Genomic DNA, 19,020 nt, shown 5'->3' with positions numbered 1-19,020 from the left:
GTATTAAGAATTCCGGGACTCAAAGTTCAAAGTTGACAATCTTTGCAGAGAATCGTTTTATTGACAGAATATTGGTTATTGACGGGTGTTGCTCCAAATGACATCTAGTCTCTCCTTTCACTCACAACAATCAATGTGATCATGTGCCGGCACAACATTATTATGTGGGACATAACAGATTAATATACTTTAGTATCGACAACTTGGAGCATTTGTGTGTTTTGCAACGTTAAAAATAGGAAGTGCGGCATCCATTACTCAAGTCTTTTTTTCTTTTGCCAACACTACTATAACACGCAGTGATTATTAAAATACATTTACAACATTTAAAGATAATAAAATAACTGCATGCAAATGATTGAAAAATCAAGTTAGATAACAATGAACTCGTAACACAAACATCCCAACAAAGAAAACAAATGTCTGTCACATAAAAGTTGACGTGATCTCAAAAAAGAAGTGAGATTAATGAACAATCTGCACTAACCTTTCCCAACTGACAGATCAAATGACATGCACATATAAAATCACAAAAGAACATGCAGGGATAAAAAGACTAAGAGTGGCTGGTTGACTTTGATGATTGTTAAAACTACTCCTCGCTAACGTCCAACTGAATTTGAAGAGAACGATGATCCGTCACCATTTTCTTCATGTCCTGGTCTGCTGTGATGTCGCTCATTTCCAGCTCGTGTCCGGGGCCGGCGGTCGGATCGTACTGGTCTCTACAAATAACACACGGCAATGCTGCTGATGACATTTTGCGATTGAAAACAATTTAAAAAAAAAAAAGATTCAAATGCAACGGTGTGGTCTTTAAACTACTATCAGTGATTTGGGTGAACATACAGGCGACTCATTTTTAGTAAATTAACTCACCGTTTGAGGTGTTCCTCAATGGCTTTGCGTTCATACACAGTACCATACACCGTTCTCACAGGATCCACAAACATCTTCTTGGTGAGCGGACAGATCAGGTGATGGGGAATAAACTGTGCCAACGGCCCCACCAATGTCTTTAAAAAAAAAAAAGAACCAGTTAAACACATTAACATTTGAAGTCAAAAATATATATAGACACAAAAATTTAAGCTCATTTACTTTCTCCATTTCATCCAGTGACTTTCCTGCGGTTTCCTCCGTATGTCTCTCTGCTTCCCGTTCGTACGTCTCTCGGCTCGTTAGGAATTCTTCAGCCAAGATGCTTAGATAAAAATACATTAAAAAAAAGAAGAAAGGACTATGTAAATCAAACAAATTGTTCCACACTGTTTGTCAAACAGTCATTTGCAAAGCGGATGGATTGCAGGTCATTGCGTTGCACTGGTGATTTTGAAATTGCCATTGATTTCACTTTTCAACATTAAACAATAAAACCAGCAGCAAGTCAAGTGTTATACAGGCGTTAGATATTCATGATGCAAATGACTAACAGTTTGTTTTGTTGTTAGGGTTAAAGGTCACGTTGTGTATGACATTAGCTGTAATAAATTCTTGAATAAACACAACGGACCGAAATGACGTTAAAGAAACATCCCGCGGTAAAGCTCTGCTTATTTCTGAAGGCGTGTTTGGTCTTCACCTGTCCAGCGGGTCGTCGGGCTCCGGGATGATGAGGAGTCCGTACACAGCTTCCAGGATCTCCCTCATGGTGATGTGGGCATTGTAGTTGCGGTCAAAAATGTTGTGGCAGATGCGTCCCACGCTGTTGACGTTGCAGTGGTACATCTGTCACCATGTTGAGGAGACATACATTTCCAACAGATCCCATCGCTAATGGAAAAAATAAAGAATTCAGTCATTTGCATTTGGCAGGATACTCGTGTGACAAATCGGACGATCGGAGGCTTGGCCGGGTAGTCGGGACCAAACTGAGAGTACAGCTCAAACACTCCTCTGCTATACGGAGTGTCCGGAGGGCCTTGCATGAGAATCCTCCAGAACTCTGAAAACATTAGAAAACGCGTATATATATCATCACTTGCGGTATTGATATTTACTATAACATGCATTTGAATTAAGGGGTAAACACTCTGAATCCGCACGCAAAAGTCTAGAAAGGTAAAAAAAAAATCCCATTAAAACCACGTCGAACGAAAGAAGAAGACGACTCACTGAAGTCGGACTCCGAGGGAAAGACCCTGAAGAAGGGATGCGGTCGACAATGCAGCATCTTCAGCTCCTCCAGGACGCGCTTGTCGTTCTCGGCGCCGCAGCGCCACGACCGCCGGGTGTTCTTTTTCAGAGCACTATTTGTAGGTCATAAAATAGGACATTTGCATAGATAACACAACAAGGTCAGTGTTCGTTATCGTGAGGAATTGTTTTTTGTTTTTTTTTCACCTTGCCGTCGCCGTCACCTTGCCGTTTATCTGGCTCGGCATGGACGTCTCTGGACATTCATCGTACCCTTGAGTCTCGAAGATGCTCCACAAACTACTCTATAAAAAAAAAAAAAAGATGACAGGAAGGAGAGAATCGACCGTTTAACGGCCAGCGCTGTGCTCGCATTTCACACGCCACCATTAAAACAACGAACCCGAGTGACCGAAGACGGGTCGAGCGCCTCCTTCAGCTGCCTCTGCTCCAAAGACAGGACTGTCTCCATCTCAAAGAGCTTGAGACCCTGTTTGGTTGTCTGCGGTTTGAAACAGCAACCACCTGCAAAGCAAAGCGCTTTTTCACTCGGCGCCATGATTTCTTCAGCACGTCATTCCAAGAATGGATTCATTTTTAGGAAAAACCGCCGTCGGACCTGTCGCGTTGCTGATCCCGTGCAGCGTGTTGTTCTCCACATCCCCCAGAAGGATCGAGTCCACGACGATGTCGGATTTAAGCAGTTTGACTGTAACCGCGTCCGGCTCTATGGAGGATCTATTGAAAGCAGTCAACTGTCATCGCCGTCGCCTCCACGACATTTTGAATTCATGACAACATCTTAAAAAGGTCGAGCAGAATTGAGGTAACACAGTGGGTCAGAGCAGAGGGGGGGGGGGAAATGTACCCAGAATCGTTGCCGTCGGTGAGGCACATGATGCGGAGCCGGCAGTCCGGGAACCTCGTGTGCACCTTTTCCAACTCGGACGCCGCACGCCGCAGGGCGTCGTACAGCAGAGTGCAACCACTCGCCTCGACGTTCCGCATGTGTTCCTGAAAGAAAAGAAAAAACCTGTCTTACTTACTTACAGAAAATAAAGCCCAGCTCCAAGACCGGTGCGATACACTGACTTCACCTTGAACTTTTCCAGATTTTCCGTAAAAGTGTGGAGAATTTTCACCAGGGAGTCGAACGTCACGAGGCCGATGACGTGACAAAAGTCGTAAGCCATGGTCCTGGTGGCGAAGTTGTCAAAGAGCTCTTTCACAGCGTTGATCTTCTTCATGTCCGACCCCACATAGCACTCCTCCTCCATGGAGGAGCTGGTGTCGATCAGCACCTGGAGAGGAGTCACCATGACGACACCGTGTCCAGTGTTCACACGTAACCAAACAAGTGGCAAGCCAGCGTCTTACCACTATGGCCTCTTTTGGGGTCCTGGTGGTGACAAATGTTCGGTCGTCTCGGTGGTCACCGGTCCTGTGTCAAAATGTTGAAAACTTAAATACGTTTCAGTCAAAGTGCGTTGTAGACTTTCACAGAGATTCATACAGTAAACAAGACGATCCCCCACCTGGCTGCCAACACATTCACATCCACTAGTTTGTTTTCGCCCTCCAAACAATCGAGCACTCGGATCATGTCTGGTGATCCTTTTTCTTTATGCAAACAGACGCCAATGTTGTCTAAAAGAAGAGGGGGGGAAAAAAAGAAAAACAATTTGCATTAATGTTTCCCATGAATATGTGGAACTAAATATCAGAAAGAACTAAAGGGATCATTTCAGACAGGTTTATAATGCAACTATTAAAAAATACATTTTTAAAATAAATGGAAGGTTTCTTAATTATAAAAAAAGCATTGTTTGAAAAATTGAAAAATTGCTGTGTCCTGGTGCTCTGAAATTAGTTTAAGTATAAAGTTGCAAAGGTTATAAATACTGGAGTTAATTCCATCCAAATTGTACTGGATACTCTGCTTTTTGCCCGGTTCATGGGCTTGTATCAAGAACAAAAAGGCGCACATGTTCTAATCACCTCATAAATGCGCAACTTTACAGTGATCATGCGTATAAAATGTGTCATATTGCCATGTTTAGTACCTTCACTGAGAAGAATAAGACGCGCCACACACTGTCCAAGCTCCTTCAGGTGTAGAGGAGGGGTCACATTCAGGTTGTGATTGTACGGAGATTTTAATTCTTCCATCATACTTCCAAAAGTCTTCTCCATCTTGATCTGAAAGCTGCCATTTAATTGGAAAGCTTTTTAGCGAAACAATCACGTTTTACACATTGAGGTACTTTGAAGAACAGTACAACTTTGATTCCACATACTTTAGACCGGTCGTCTTGTCTTGGCCGATCCAAAGAGGATAAGTTCTGATGAACGGAGGCAAACTGAGCAGGAGCCTTTCAACGTCCTTGTCTCTCCGTAGTGACGTTTCTTGCAAAACCTCTTCGATGCAATTGGGAATTTTCTCCCCATCTAAAGAACATTGATTAAAAAAAAACATTTAAGTTTTTTACGCTCAAAAAGATTCAGCTCCTCAAAAAGACAGAAGAATGTTTATATCTGTAAAAAATGGCTGCCTGGCTGCTCATTCTAACCTATCAGTTTTTTTTTTAGGAATAATCTACATAGAGCTCTTTTATGTACAAGTCAGCGCTACCTTTGATTTTCTGGAGAACGTCCGCCCGTTCGAAGGCTCCCGGTACTCCGGGCACACGGACGGGTTCAGAGAAGCGCCGGCCGTCCTCAGCGGTGAGAGCGACGGGGGCGTAGCTCTCCTGGTCCGCGTCCTGGTTCTGTTGAAAGTAGAGGCGCGGCGATCGATATTCAAGTGGCTTAACAACCTAATAGGAATCTACCTCAATGCAATCATAAATGCACTGATCATGCATTAGCTCAGATAAGTGGCAGCCTCCAAAAACACACTCCCGTACCTTTGCTTCCGATAGGAGGTGAGCCCAGCAGCACAGTGCATTCTCAAAGACATCCATGTCTTCGATGACTTTCTCCCCTCGTTGGGCCGCACGCTGAGGCAGGAGCTCTCTGAAGAGGATGTACAAGCCTTCAAAGACTGCCACCTAAAACAAAAAAAGGATGCAAGAGGTGTAAGAAAATACAAATTTAAAAAAAAAAAGGTACTGGTGAAGCCACAATTCACTCTGTAGAGATTCAGTTCACCCAAATTACAGGAAAACATCACGAAACAATGCAGATCCTTTAAATTATGATACATGTATTAAATACACAATTTAAATGATTTACACAGCTTTACTTATAAAATGTACTAATCCTAGAGAGAACACTCACTTAAAAAATTACGATGCGATGGATGTTTGGTAACTTGATGACATTTGTTTACCTTCTGATTCCTGGTCAGCTTTTCATTCCTACAGAGCAACTGATGCAAACTTTGGGCGAGGGGGTTGCATCCAGTCAGTTTTCTCACGTAGGAAATGAGTTTCTTCACTTGCTCTGTTGCATAATGTTTTCTCTAAAAGACCACACATTTACGTGAATTAATTTCAAAGCAGGGTAACGAGAGGGTGGCGGCGATTGATCATAGAGGCTGAAGATCATGTTCTACAAAATAAAACTTACCACAGCATAAAGTGAGGACAAGAACACACTGATTCCCTTCTGGGTTTGCTGGACTGAAGGCACACAATCGTTAATGAAGAACGTCTCGTCGTGTGAAGTCTCGTCAGAAAAGGTGGACAAGGAGAAGTTCACCGGCGCCTCCTCGGAGATCCCACAATGCTGCAGCGTGTCGCCGCCACAATGTTGACCTCTGCAAGTGCAGCAAAGCACAGAGGTGGTGTACGGGAGAATAAATGCGTATCAAGGACGAGGGTCACGATCCCGTCGGTCAACGCGTGGCGAGTTACTTGTAGTGAAGGACATGTGTTGGGACTCCGCTTTGGTTTGCCAGCTTGAGTCTCAGACTGGTGATGGTGTCACTTGCCAAGTTTACGGTCACCTCAAAATCTCCCTGCATTAAACAAATTTAAAAACGATTTAAAAAAAAAAAGTGCATTTCTTTTGTTGTTAATATCATAATTTAGTTACATCATGACCATTGCTTTGCACCTTGAGCATGATGTGGCATCGAACCACATCGTCACCGTTGGTTTCGCCAACCTCTCGTTTCGGTATCTGAGGAGCCCGTTTCACGTTTTCCTTTGGTGTAAATATGGCGTAAATTACGGCTCCGTTTTCAATATGTCTATCTTTTAGAGACCCTGTAAGAAAAGACATTAAAAAAAATGCTCATTGTTTTCCAGAGGGAAATGTAAAAGATAAAATAGGTAGACAGGTACAAATCAATGCATTTCAGAAAGCATAATGTATTAAATGAACTAGAATTTTCAATTGGGCTTTAAGTTAGATCTAGACTAGTTTGTGTAGGACTATTAATCAGATGGTCAAAATAAGTTGGCACAAGTGGTAGAAGTTAAGGGCACCATACAAGGGGGTTAGTTACCTTACAGTAAGGTTAAACTGGCACAATTTCAGAGCCTTTGACTCCATAGACAGTTGTCGTGGATTATGATTATAGTTTTTGCGCCGTATTCAATTTGAAGAAATAGCTCATAGCAAAAACATTTTGTCAAAATGTTTGATTATCAACACGTGGTCTTTCGTTCCGCGAAGAAGCCACAGCGAGCAAACTAAAGCTGGTGACTGTCCGCTACGCAGGATTCCTGTTTAAATACGCGCATTGCGTCATGCTCACACGTGTTGAAGAAGGGATCATCGGTTAGTGGCATCCCATCGACTGCGTAGAGACAGACTCCTTTGGAGTTGCCAACACTTTCGAGATGGCAAATTGTCAACATCAGATCCTCAACCGTGTTTACTGCCGGATCCATATCTGTAATAAAAACATAAATCACTGTGAATCTGTCCCGTCACCAACACATTGGATTCATCACGACACAGATCAGTGAGCAGCATGATTACAATGATCAGAAATGCAATATTATAAAAAAAATGTGTTTTTCATACCTTTGATGTGCACAGGTTGAGGACATTTAGGGTAGGTGTACTGCAGAGTGAACGGCTCCAACCACTTCTGTACAGGCATCACGGCTTGAACTTGTGGCCCCGTGGCCTTCAGCCTTTGAATGAAGTTTTTCATGGATGAAAAACGATTCTTCTCCACGTGACTCAAACCTGCCAAAAAAAACGTAGAAGAAATGATTGCCACGTGCGAAGCCGGGGAATATTGGATTTCACTCTTAAAAGTCAGCATTGCATTGAAACAACGTGGCGGCTCCATCCCACCGATGCTGTTCAGATCTTCATCCGTTATGCAATCCAGGAAGTCTTCTACATCCTTCACGCCCAACTGCGCGAACCGGTTGTAGGAGGATTCCAGCCTGAACTGCTCCAGTATGTTGAACATCGCATCCATCTACACGAAAGACATCAAGTCACCACAATGCAAACAGCGAAGCTAGCGCCATACACTGCGCCGACGAGTACGGCTATGCTAGCCGTGCTAACGTTAGCTTAAGACACGCGGTGATTTAGACACAGAGCTAACGAATTCTTGCTCGTTATAATCAGTCTCCACTCCCTCCGCGAGGAAGGAGATTACATTTGTGTTAGGTTTCATTTTTGGGGCTGAGAGACACCGCGTTGGTAGAGCTAAAAGTCAAAAACAGCAGCTCACGCACCTCGCTGACGGTCCACTGGACGGCGGTCAAACGAGCCTCAGGAAGGAACTTGTATTTTATATTATATTTAATCACCAAATACATATATATCAATAAAGAAGACGAGCGCGTTATGGGGAATATAGCGTGAGGCACTGTGTGTTGTCGTAATGATGGCGGTAGTTTTTTCTTTTTTAGCATCGACCAATCGGCCACACCCAGCATGCACCTGGTCCTCGCACCGAGGAGGGGGGGGCGCGTTCCATTTAGGCCGCTGCGGGGCGCACTTGGCGCACTGCGGCGGGCACCCTCCGAGCACGAAGCACACTACGTATTCAAATCGGTTTGTATTTTGGTTTTTATTTTTATTTTGGCGCGTGTGATTCAATAGATCCACGCACGCCCCGACACAATAGTTCAAAACAAAACAACGTAATGGCTGGAAGACGAGGAGACATCTGTGCCTGATTTTATTGCATTACATGACATGTCATTTAGCTGACGCTTTTATCCCAAGCGACTTACAATAAGTGCATAGATCAATACACAGATTATGTAAAGAAAGTCAAATCTAATCCATTGGTGAAGGCGGAAAGTAAGGGAATAATCTTACCTTTCGTGTATGACGTGTAAACACAGTGGTTTATGTCCAGTGTCTCTTCATCGGAGGAGTGGCTTGTTGAAAACGAAACTTAAGAAAACTCCGACAAAAACAGCAACAACCGCCTGGAAATGTGCCAGCGGCCACATTGTCGTCATGTAAATCTAAGAAGGAAACGTGGTGTTGAACTTATTTATTTTTCGCCTTTTATTAACAGGATAGTAGGATTCAGTAGGATTCAGCAGGTCGGGTCTTATGAAGATTGTTGTGTTTTTTTGTTTATTGTGTTGTTTTTAATACACCATACATATTTGAATATTAATGAAGACAAAACCCTTTATTGGTTATAATCCCCCCCTCCAGTAAACTGTTTACACTTGGAGCTTGAATACAGTCACCAATATAATATAAAATAGCCTCCAGCATTCCTCTTATTTTCTTATATTTTCACATTCAGAGGATAAAACAACATATATTTTAAATCAAAAAGTTTTTAAAAAGTATTTAATCGAGATTCCCTTTTTGATGTCTTGCAGTAAGACGGATGAAGTACGTTCAATCATATGAAAAATCATCCGATACAACACAAAAGACCCGTTGCATCCATCCTGCTGATCTTCCGCCCCAGATGCTGTGGTCCTGCATGGCTTCAAGTGGTCACCCTCGCCGGGGGGGCAGGCCAGTAACACTCGCTGATAAACTCCAGCTCCGCCTCTTGGACACCTTTTGCCCGACGTGTGACGCTCTCCGGTGCTTTTCTGGGAGAAGTAAAGAATTGTCCATCAGTCGGGCGGGTGCACGCGCCTCCCGACGCCGAAGAGCCGCCGCACTGTCGCCGGTTCGGAGGGACCGAGGCGACGGGACTGATGTTTCGTGACCCGCAGGTGGGGCTCCTCTCTCCCTCCGTCAGCGACGAATCACCGCGGAGGGACGACGGACGGGTCTCGTGCGCCCGTGAGTTTCCCCCGCGAGTTTTCACCGGAGGATCCGGACAATTTAGCTCCGGCGAACCACGGCCCGCGCGAACGGTTTCAACGCCCACGCGGCCGGGCCCGCGAAGCGAAGCGGCGAAGTGGCGGTTCGCATGCGCAGAAGCGGCGGTCCCGTCGCAGGCGGGCGCTCTTATTTTCCTGGGTCCGGCGGAGGCCGAGGTGCATCTCCGCTCTCCGGGAGCCCGGGACGGCGAGCCACTATCGCGGGGAGGAGCGCCCGGCGGTGGCCTCGGTGTAGGGCGGCTCACGGGAGGAAGAGGATGAGGAGGAGGAGGATGAGGAGGAGGAGGACGCGGTCTGAAGGCTGATGGAGCGCTTAGAGCTCGCAGGGTCTCATCGGAAACCCGCGGGGCCGCCGGCAGTCTGGAGGGAAGGGAGTCAGAATGAGAAACACGTTCCTGCGTGAAGACAACCCAGCGGGTTGAAGAGTTGAAATGATTTGTTTGCTTCATAACGCAAGAAGAACATTGTGGGTGGATTGAAAAAAAAGCAGCAACACCTGAAGCCGTTTTTCAATTCTCTCAGAAAGACGGACTGTGACGCTGAGGGCGATGAGGGATAAAGCGCCAAGTCCACTTGGATCGCTCCTCTCAGCTCTCTCAGCTCTGCAAAGGCACAAGAAATAATTAAAACTTTATTGAGACTGGAAAAAAATACGTATCAAAATACTGAAACCAACGCTCGGAAGTATTAAAAAGATGATAATCACCTCGAGCAAGGAGCAAGTATACCCATTATTATTGTAAAAATGAGAAGCATTAGTCTTCAAAGCAGGTAGACTTCAACTTAGTCTTTGAACCTTTTTTTTCATTAATAAATGTCATGAAGAGAAATGTTCTACGGGCTTTTTGAAGATGGCTAAACGGTCATAATCTGCATTTCATTTGTAAATGTATCCATTGTAGTAGTGATCAAACAGCACATGAGGGGTAAAGAGGAGTCAGTGGCGGCATTGTGCCACCAGGTGGCAGCAAAGCACCGACATGCCGCCGGCCTCACCTGCAAGTGAAGGTTCGGATTCATCAACTCCACATGGACTCGGCAACCTTTGCTTAATGTTTCCCTGCAAGTAAACAAATCACAGAACAGAAACAAGAAGCCTTCATGTTTACCAACGCAGTTCGAGGGTAGTCACCCGTGATATCTGACACAAACTACAGGAGACATTGCTCTAGGACAGCAGTGGACGTGGGAACACAAGGGGAAAATGAATTCAACAAACAGAAAGGAACAAGGAAACTGGATATTAAATAGAGGAAGGCTAAAAAGGAACGACCATGACTGACGCTTTGAAAGGTATATTTTTGGTGTGTTTTCCTACACGGATTCAAATCCAAACCCGCCCGGTGTTGTTGTTTTTATCACAGCTGCAGTCGAGGCGCGTCTGGGGCCTCTCGGCCAGGTTTGACGCAATCAAAACTCAACTCAAAAGCACAGTAAAAATAGGCTTTAGTGGTCCACGAGGGGGTTTGAAACCATTAACGCGGTCGCTAAATCGCTCACGATTGAAGGAAAGCTGTTAACGTCATTAATCTCATACGTAAATATGGTCTAAATCCACGTCTGCGCAGCCAACGTACTCAGAGTTTCCCTAAGACGGTGCCCAACGGGAGACGAAAGGTCACCAGGGGCTAAATCCAACCGAGACCAGCGACCAACGTTTGCCATCTGCTCTGTGAGGAAACCACCACCGATGTGCCCATGAAAGCCTTCAACATGGAATACCTACTTTGGGTGAAGCGAACACTTTCCCCTAAAAGCAGAAGAGTGTTTCATATTGTGTTGTTTTTTTTTTGCAGTGTAGGATCCTGTTACAAGGTTAAGTCAAAGGAATTCTGGTTGTTACGTCCAATCACAGCAGCTCCTGCTTCAATAAAACAAAAAAAAGATGCCAGTTGTACTTGGCTGCTTTAATTCTGTTATTCTCACCTTAAAATGTTTCACCATCCTGTTCAGTGTTTCACATTCTTCCCTTAGGACAGACCTAAGGACAGATAGAACGATAGATAGATGGAATGATAGAAAGAAAGAAAGCACAGATTATTAGTATTAGTTGTTTTTCACCCAAAAATAAATTAAGCCAAAAACCAAAATCTGCCAAAGTGGAAACTGTGCATTTGACAGCCACAACAAACAAAAAGGGTCAGTGGCAGCAGAAACGGGTGCACTTGGTTCGAGCTCATAGTTTATTCTCTACAATTTCCATAGCGAGGATTCAGTGTCCTATTTTTCCTTTCCCTCCCCCCCTCTCCCCCCCCCCACACTTTCTCCGTCTCTGGTTACACAACCATAGTAGACTTTATTCACTTCTTTCACATGAAAAAAAGAAAATTCTGCCTGCTCTGGGATCCATTAACCAACAATGAGGCTTTTTGTTCTGGTGGAGTCAGAAAATGGGGAAAAAGAGAGCGAGGGAGAGAGAGAGAAGGGGGGGGGGTTCTCTTCCAGGGTATCCCTAGCCACTGTTGCCTTGGGGGCCTCAAAGTGAGGGATGGTGTGTGAAGGCGAGAGGGGAGAGAGTCGAGGGCACATTATTAAAGCACATGCATATTCATATGAGTTAAACAAACAAACGCACACCACGGATAATGTAACACACACGCACACCCTGCATAAAGTATGTATACACCGAATACCCCTTTTTTTCATCCTCTATGCTGGTTGTTCCCAACCTGGTGGCTCAGAGAGGGATTCAACTATTATATTAACTAAAAGCATGTTTTATATGAATATTTCGTAAGGAGAGGTCCCGCTTAGTTGGAACCTTTTTGGTCACCATTCTTCAAAAAATACAAATCTACAGGAAACAGTGTTTGTGTCATTTCATTATCATCAGTCAATCATTCGTAATCAGAGTTTTTTTTTTTTTTTGTCTATGCCATCATTCCGCTCACAGTCGCGCTTTAACCCACGAGCCAAAAAAGGGTCACGGGACTCACCTGAGGCGCTCCGCCACCTGGTCGATGTCGCTGACATTCAGCTGGTCCCTCATGGCCTCGATCTCATCGTCAGCGCTGGACCGGGCGGAGCAGCGAGAGCCGGGTCTGCAGGAGGGAACGTGCACAAAGAGAGAGAGAGAGAGAGAGAGAAGGAGAAGATGCACGAAGAAACTTGTGCTCCAGCTGTGCTCCAGCTGTGCTCCGTATACCTGCTTCCATCGTCGCTATCTCCTGTGCCTCTGCAGGAGCTGTGGGGGCGACCCAGGGCGTAGTCCACGGTCTCGGGTTTGTACCGATTCCAGAGCTCCTCGACGACTCTGTGGCAACAACCGTTGTGTTAGTTTTTCCTTTGATTTGTTATATTTATTTATCTTTAATATTGCTCTCGTTCTTGTACTCTTGTTTCATCTATTTCATGAAGTGTTTTCCAGTGTTTGTATTTGTACTGTTGATCGCCTGTTAAGCACTTTGAATGGCTGATGGATAGAATGCGAACTTCTAACCAAATGACGTTTGGGTAAATAATGGAGGTCACATTCTTTCTGTAAACATGATAATCTGTTGGTGATTTTAGTCCCACAACGATACTTAAAACGTTTGCATTTACTAATACTCTATTATCAGAACTGGTCAAATTTGACCATAGATTCATTAAAATGACGGCCTGTTTTTTTTTTCATCCAAAGATAAATAGCAGCAGCATTATATTTTATGAATGATCCCTGGGAGTAGAAGAAAGGAGCAGATGGGGAAGTCTGCAGCAGACGGGGTGACAGCCGGGCTTCATTTTACAGTCCCTCCGTCTTTTTTAGAAAATCACACAATGAAATGTGGGTGTGGGTGTGAATGTGGATGGATGGCGGTCAGGGCCACACAGGACGAGGCCACTAAGGTAAATCAGTGCGTTGACTTTTACAAGTTCCACAGGCATCTTAACTCCCACAAAGGGACGAGAGCTATTTGACCCTTTTTTCTGTTGATGGAGCTGGGTCGTTGTTCTGTTAGCTCGCTAAAATGTGCATTACGTTAAATCCACACACACACACATACACACACACACAAACGTACAAACACAGCAACTATTGGCCGAGAGTTTGAGTGAGAGAAAGATGTCGGTGTCCTGTGTTGACGCTCCGGCAGTCATTCCTCAATGAGCTCGCCCACAACGTGCAGAAATGTAACTCAGGGAGGGCTGTGGAGCGCACGGCAAAAAAAACTCAAGGGCAGAAGCCGATCACGCATCAAGGTCTGCGAGTGGACCAAAGCCGGCTTCAAAGAGGGAAAGCAATCCGTGCTGGCACAACCTGTATTTCGGCCGTGCTCTTGCAAAGCCAATAACAATGCACTATTGTTTTTTAATCCGTTTACAACCCGGCCGCAGCACTTCACAAGAGTGACTTGAGATGTGCAGGCCAGTGAGGACTCAGTTCAGGGAATGCGCAGCGACTCTTTGGTAAGACGCTGATGTTCTGGGCATCAGGCCTGTGGACCTTTAGATATTTGACCCCATCAGGCCTGTGGACCTTTAGATTTTAGACCACATCAGGCCTGTGGACCTTTAGATATTTGACCCCATCAGGCCTGTGGACCTTTAGATTTTAGACCACATTAGGTCTGTGGACCTTAAGATAGTTTAGGAAAAAAAGCTGTCACTACCTGTCAACTGAGCTGCAGTAGTAAGCACCGAAGATGCATTATACATGAGATATTTCTTTTGATGCATGGAGTGCATGCATACATTTGGAAGTGGAATACGCTTTACAATAATGTTGCAATAAGTAAAAACAAACATTAGCAACAACATTAACGCCACAACTGTTTGCACTCCAGGGATGGCCATGTGATTTGCTCCACCATAGATAGCTATATAAAAGGTAGATGCCATAACTACATCTGTGACGTTTATACCACAAACCAAACTTGTTTAAAAATCGGTTGAAAATTGAGCACGTTATAATTATTTGAAGTACCACTACCAACACAATGTTCTGGGGGAGCGAGCTGCCCACACCGAGATGGCAGCCATGCTCCGCCGTAAGACACCTAGCCTTTACGTATATCTATGTGCTCCACCACCTCTGAGACGCGTGGTTTCTAACGGAGGACCGGAGGGGAAAATGAGCTCAAACACACACACAAACGGACACAACACACTAAAGTGTTGCTTGCAGCCCGAGAGATTAACGACGCAACATAAATTGTCACGGAAAAAAAGAAAAAATCCCAATGAAAAGCATGGCGACAAATTGACAGGCAGTTAACGGTTTGTCACAAAAGCCGGGGAACAACACGTCTGATGTTGTCTTTTCAACAAAACCTGTGACTCACTCACATTCCTATCGGTGGCTAGCTGGTTGCCGGGAGGGTCACCAGCGCCACGTACGCACACACTCACACACACAAAGACATTTCTTATGCAAAGGCCTTTAAATCGCAGCGTAAGGATATAGGACGGTGTCACTAACCAGTATGATGCAGCTAACAGTTGAGAGTCGTGACATTCTTCACAGTATTTTAATACATGTCATTAAGTTGCAAAATGCCAGAAGCGAATCTAGAAAAATTTGCCGTGGAAATTAAAACCCAAACAGCAATTAGAAGGTTTTATCAGGACGTCTCAAGGAGCTTATAACTCCCTGATGTTCTTCATAAAAACCAGACGCGGCGCACTAAGCTTCATCGCGATCTCCCCTGCGGCCACTTCCTTTAATTTTATGATGTGTATTTAAGGTAAACAACATATTTAATCCAATAAGGATCGCGGCCACTGGGCTTTTAAAATCTTGCTTTTGTTGAGCGTTTGGTGTGGAATGTAGTCGTCCCATTGTGTGCAGCGTCCCCTGCTTGTGGGAGCACTCCGCTGGCATTTTATGGCTCTTTTTACTTATTTTATGGCACTCTTTGTTAGGTGAAAAATGACTTGACATGGCGTTGCGTTTGATTTAGGTCGATGACCATTTTAATGCGTAAATAGATCACGAGAGCGTCTGTTTAATATCAGATAAATACAAATAATGTTGAAATTGCATATTTCCAGGTGATAAGCCGTCATCAAGCTCAACATATCATTTGGAATTAACTGACAAATAGTGTAAGAGTGTTGTGAGGTATGGATGCTATTTAAATTGTATTTTTGGGGAGAAATAATATGTATATATATTTTGTTACAGTTAATAAAAAATACATTTCCCTCATCACTCAGGTCGTCCTTGTTAGATGACCTCACACCTACCTTCCCTGGCGGCCGCTCCTCTCCCCGAGGGTCTGCAGCAGCATCTTGACCTCGGCTCTCACCAGCTCTTTCACTGCGGGGGGGTCGGCCAGAGGGGAGGGGGCGTGCTGGCGTGGGAGCGGGGTCCCCCCTCTGCTGCCGCTGCCGCCGCCGCTTCCTCCCCGGCTCTCGCGCCACACGCCGTGCCACGCCGCCGCCTGCAAACGATGTCGCCGCGGCGAGGGAGGATTATGCGACTGTGCTGCGGGAGGGGCCTGTTGTTCGTAGCTGACAGCTTAATGATGAGTTGAAAACATTTTCCCTCTTTTGAAGCAGGGTGGACAGTCTGCTGAGCGATATGCAGGACTTTTCATGTCTCAGGTGAAATCGGTGGAGGATAATCGTATTTCTTTCGTTGCGGTCTCGGGCAGCATAAGTGCTGGAGGCCTCCAACCGCCACGAGTTGAAAGCCGGCATTTTTATTTGCACAAGATCTGCTTTTATTTTGTCAAAGAAAAAAAAGTAGTATTATAGCGCGTTTCCACCGAGCAGTACGGTACGGTACGGGTCGGGTCTGTTAACCATGATTTGGCGAGCGTTTCCACCGCCAACAGTACCCTTACTTGATAGGCGTGTTATTGGACGGAAAGTAGATTGACGTCATTCGATCGCGCGAAAACTGAAAGCTAACCTTAAACAACAATGGAGGACATACAGCCGATCCTGTTCTTGCGTTTCGATCTGTGGCTGTTAAAGTAAATGCTGCGCGGCGACATTGTTGCGACGGTGTTCCTTCGTGTGTTGTCTTTCCCCTTGCGGCACGCGCAAATGACGACACTCTTTCAACCAATCAACGTTCTCCAGTGAGTCTAGCTTCACCCTTTAGTACCAAACAACTGTGCCAGGTACCCCAACGGAAGGGTACCCAAAAAGTGGTACGGTACGGTGCGGATCTTTGGTACTTTTCTCAGTGGAGACACAAATAAAAGGGTACCGACCCGACCCGTACCGTACCGCTCGGTGGAAACGCACCACTAGTTAAACTATTGAAAACATGTTTGGACAACTATCAACTTTGCATTGTTTCCCTTTACAAGAAGACGGCGTTCGGAGAAGCGGTTCATCTTTGAACCGATAGATTTGGGTGAAAGTCTGCAAACAGTGTACTGTCCCGCCTTGGGGGGCGAATAAGCCATCCCAGAATTCTCTTATCTGCTCTACATGCAGAGGCCCGAGAGACCGATCAACCTCTCACTGCTGCAGGACCCGGGCCCGGCGTTATCCCGCGTCACTTGGCCACAGTGGGATTATCGCTGCGGATGGAAAGAACCCGGGGGATGAGGGAAAGGTCGGCCGCTGTGCAGGACTTCCTCTCCGGGGGCCACCGGCACCACACGCTCGGGTTAAACTTTTGCGCCCGAATCTCGGCTCAGAAGAAATCAACGACAACGTCAACCGCCAGAGGTCGCCGTGCAAAGCAAAAAAATAAGAAAACGCAAACGTTTGTGCGTGAATGCTGGTGTGCACATATGTGTGTGTGGAACTCTTCAAAGGACTACACTTGAGGACACAGCATACTTTGCTTCTGGTCTTTGCGTCTGGGCCTGCATATGTGTGTGTGTGTGTGTGTGTGTGTGTGTGCGCATGTCTGTCAGTCTTTAGGAGGTTTATGTCACAGGATTCATAGCTTAACACACACACACACACACACCCTCTGCTGTGAGACTGTTTGTCTCAAACAGGAGCTATTTTTAGGAGAGATCTATTTACGTCTGTCAGTTATACAGAAATTTAAATTGGGGTTTTAGAATACATTTAACCTCAAAGCGTTGGTTTTATTCACAGGGATGTGAGGGTTGTGGGAGGTGCGGAAAGATTTGCCCCGTCGAGGGACTTGCGACGAGAGGCTAATGCTTCCTCTGATCCAACCGCCGGAGACAAAAAGGAGGCGACCTTTGATGGAGGGACGGACGGCGGTGTTGAGCAGCGGAGGATTTGCCCGCGGATCAACTATTACCATTATAACAGTGTCTGACCGAGGGATTTAACTCATCACATGGCTAGAGGAAGGAACGGACAGGGGGGGATGAAATGGAAAGACGTGGAGGCAATCAGACAGTAATACATAGAAAAGGGACGGATCCACCTCGCACTATTATAATATAAACCGGGTCTTTCTGCTTGGAATTTCCCTCAAAGTCCTCAGCCTGAGCCGTTCCTCCCCAGCCAGCCACCGCATTGCACTGAACTCCCTACACACACACACACACACACTTCCATTTTCTCTACGCAGACACACACACAATCGAGTCAAAGAATACGTGTTGCGGTCTTACCGATAGTTATGACAGGATTAGCCTTTTCGACCCCCTGACTCACTGGGCCTCTTCTTGTGTGTGTGTGTGTGTGTGTGTGTTAAGGATACACCACGTGTTTTTCAGCGACTGGCCTTTTGGATCAGTGCGCGCTGATCGCATCAACAGATGGGGAGAGCAGTGAACACACGAGAGGAGGGAGAGGAGGGTAGGAGGCGGTTGAAGGTAGGAGAGGACGACAGACGGCAGCTCTAAAAACTCTTTTCCGGAATCACCGGTGTAAAATACGCAGTTTTGACAAAGAAAGAGCAAATACGGAGAGATTTATAACCAACGCAAAGTGCTCAAAAAAAATGGGGGATTCTTTGTCTCTTTCACTGCACTAATGTCTGGAGTTTCATTTGGAGTTGAACTTTCTCGCAACTGTTTATTCAGTTAGTTTATTTTTCACCGAGTTGCAACTCTAGATGCATTTCACCACAGTCAGTAAATACTCTGTTCCACTCTCATATTCAATTGAATTCAATAAATGATGACAGGCTCTGAATTCTTTGCGACACGTGAAAAGCTCTTTTACCCTCCGGACCCGGACCAGGAGCGGTCCCAACAAAGGGGATCCACGAACAGTCGACTCCCTCTCACCTCAGCGTGCACCTCCGCGTACACGTCCACCAGAGAGGAGCCCAGCGCCGCGTGGATCTCGGGCAGCTCGGACCCGGTGACGTGCTCGGTGATGAGGCTCCACAGGGACGGGCCCGGGCACCAGAGCTGGGTTTCATCCAGAGGAGACTGCATGGGGAATGTTGTCCTGGGAGGGGAGGGAGCGGAGAGAAAAAGTGGTTGCTAAAGTGTAGCTGTACACATACTCTGATATTGGACTTCACTGCATGGAGCCACAACCCTCAACATGAACTGTTTCCCCTTTGCTCTGTTCACAGCTGTTAGTCAACTGGGAGTCCAATATTTCACAAGCAAGACGGGTTGACACTAACAACGATACAATAAAACAAACGTATGTGTAAAACACATGTTATTTGAGATGCATGTTTTGTGTCGCTGAAGGTTGCTCACCGCAAAGCTGGTGTATCCATGGCAAACATTCCCGTTGCTAGGGAGCAGATATCGCGAGACCTAACCCAGTTCTACGTGAATTGTTCTCTCCTACATCCATATTCGTTTGTGTTGTTGTGGATGTT

The 19,020-nt window shown here is 45.6% G+C and overlaps 2 protein-coding genes across 2 annotated transcripts; both read right to left on the bottom strand.

Annotated features, from left to right (window-relative positions):
- Positions 1 to 25: 25 nt before the first annotated feature.
- LOC119209467 (uncharacterized) lies at positions 26 to 7,824 on the bottom strand. Its single transcript, XM_037458850.2, has 25 exons — positions 7,788 to 7,824; positions 7,393 to 7,522; positions 7,114 to 7,281; positions 6,842 to 6,979; positions 6,196 to 6,347; positions 5,994 to 6,097; positions 5,707 to 5,896; positions 5,468 to 5,599; positions 5,043 to 5,186; positions 4,769 to 4,904; positions 4,434 to 4,584; positions 4,200 to 4,342; positions 3,672 to 3,783; positions 3,514 to 3,577; positions 3,234 to 3,437; positions 3,005 to 3,150; positions 2,756 to 2,874; positions 2,540 to 2,661; positions 2,344 to 2,441; positions 2,116 to 2,255; positions 1,821 to 1,945; positions 1,583 to 1,728; positions 1,102 to 1,204; positions 880 to 1,016; positions 26 to 725 (listed from the first exon to the last, which is right to left on the bottom strand). Exons 2-25 carry the CDS (start codon positions 7,520 to 7,522, stop codon positions 593 to 595), a joined length of 3,237 nt encoding a protein of 1,078 aa, XP_037314747.2. The 5' UTR covers positions 7,788 to 7,824; the 3' UTR covers positions 26 to 592.
- A 585-nt stretch (positions 7,825 to 8,409) lies between these two features.
- ccdc24 (coiled-coil domain containing 24) lies at positions 8,410 to 18,990 on the bottom strand. The gene is made up of 8 exons (XM_062557718.1): positions 18,467 to 18,990; positions 15,531 to 15,727; positions 12,508 to 12,615; positions 12,299 to 12,403; positions 11,289 to 11,343; positions 10,359 to 10,422; positions 9,859 to 9,964; positions 8,410 to 9,722 (listed from the first exon to the last, which is right to left on the bottom strand). Exons 1-8 carry the CDS (start codon positions 18,617 to 18,619, stop codon positions 9,017 to 9,019), a joined length of 1,494 nt encoding a protein of 497 aa, XP_062413702.1. The 5' UTR covers positions 18,620 to 18,990; the 3' UTR covers positions 8,410 to 9,016.
- Between the last annotated feature and the right edge of the window lie 30 nt (positions 18,991 to 19,020).

Source organism: Pungitius pungitius, chromosome 15 (genome assembly GCF_949316345.1).
Source record: "Pungitius pungitius chromosome 15, fPunPun2.1, whole genome shotgun sequence".
Classification (NCBI taxonomy): Eukaryota; Metazoa; Chordata; class Actinopteri; order Perciformes; family Gasterosteidae; genus Pungitius; species Pungitius pungitius.
The sequence above is the reverse complement of the archived record's forward strand: the minus strand, read 5'-3'. Positions and strand labels throughout refer to the sequence as shown.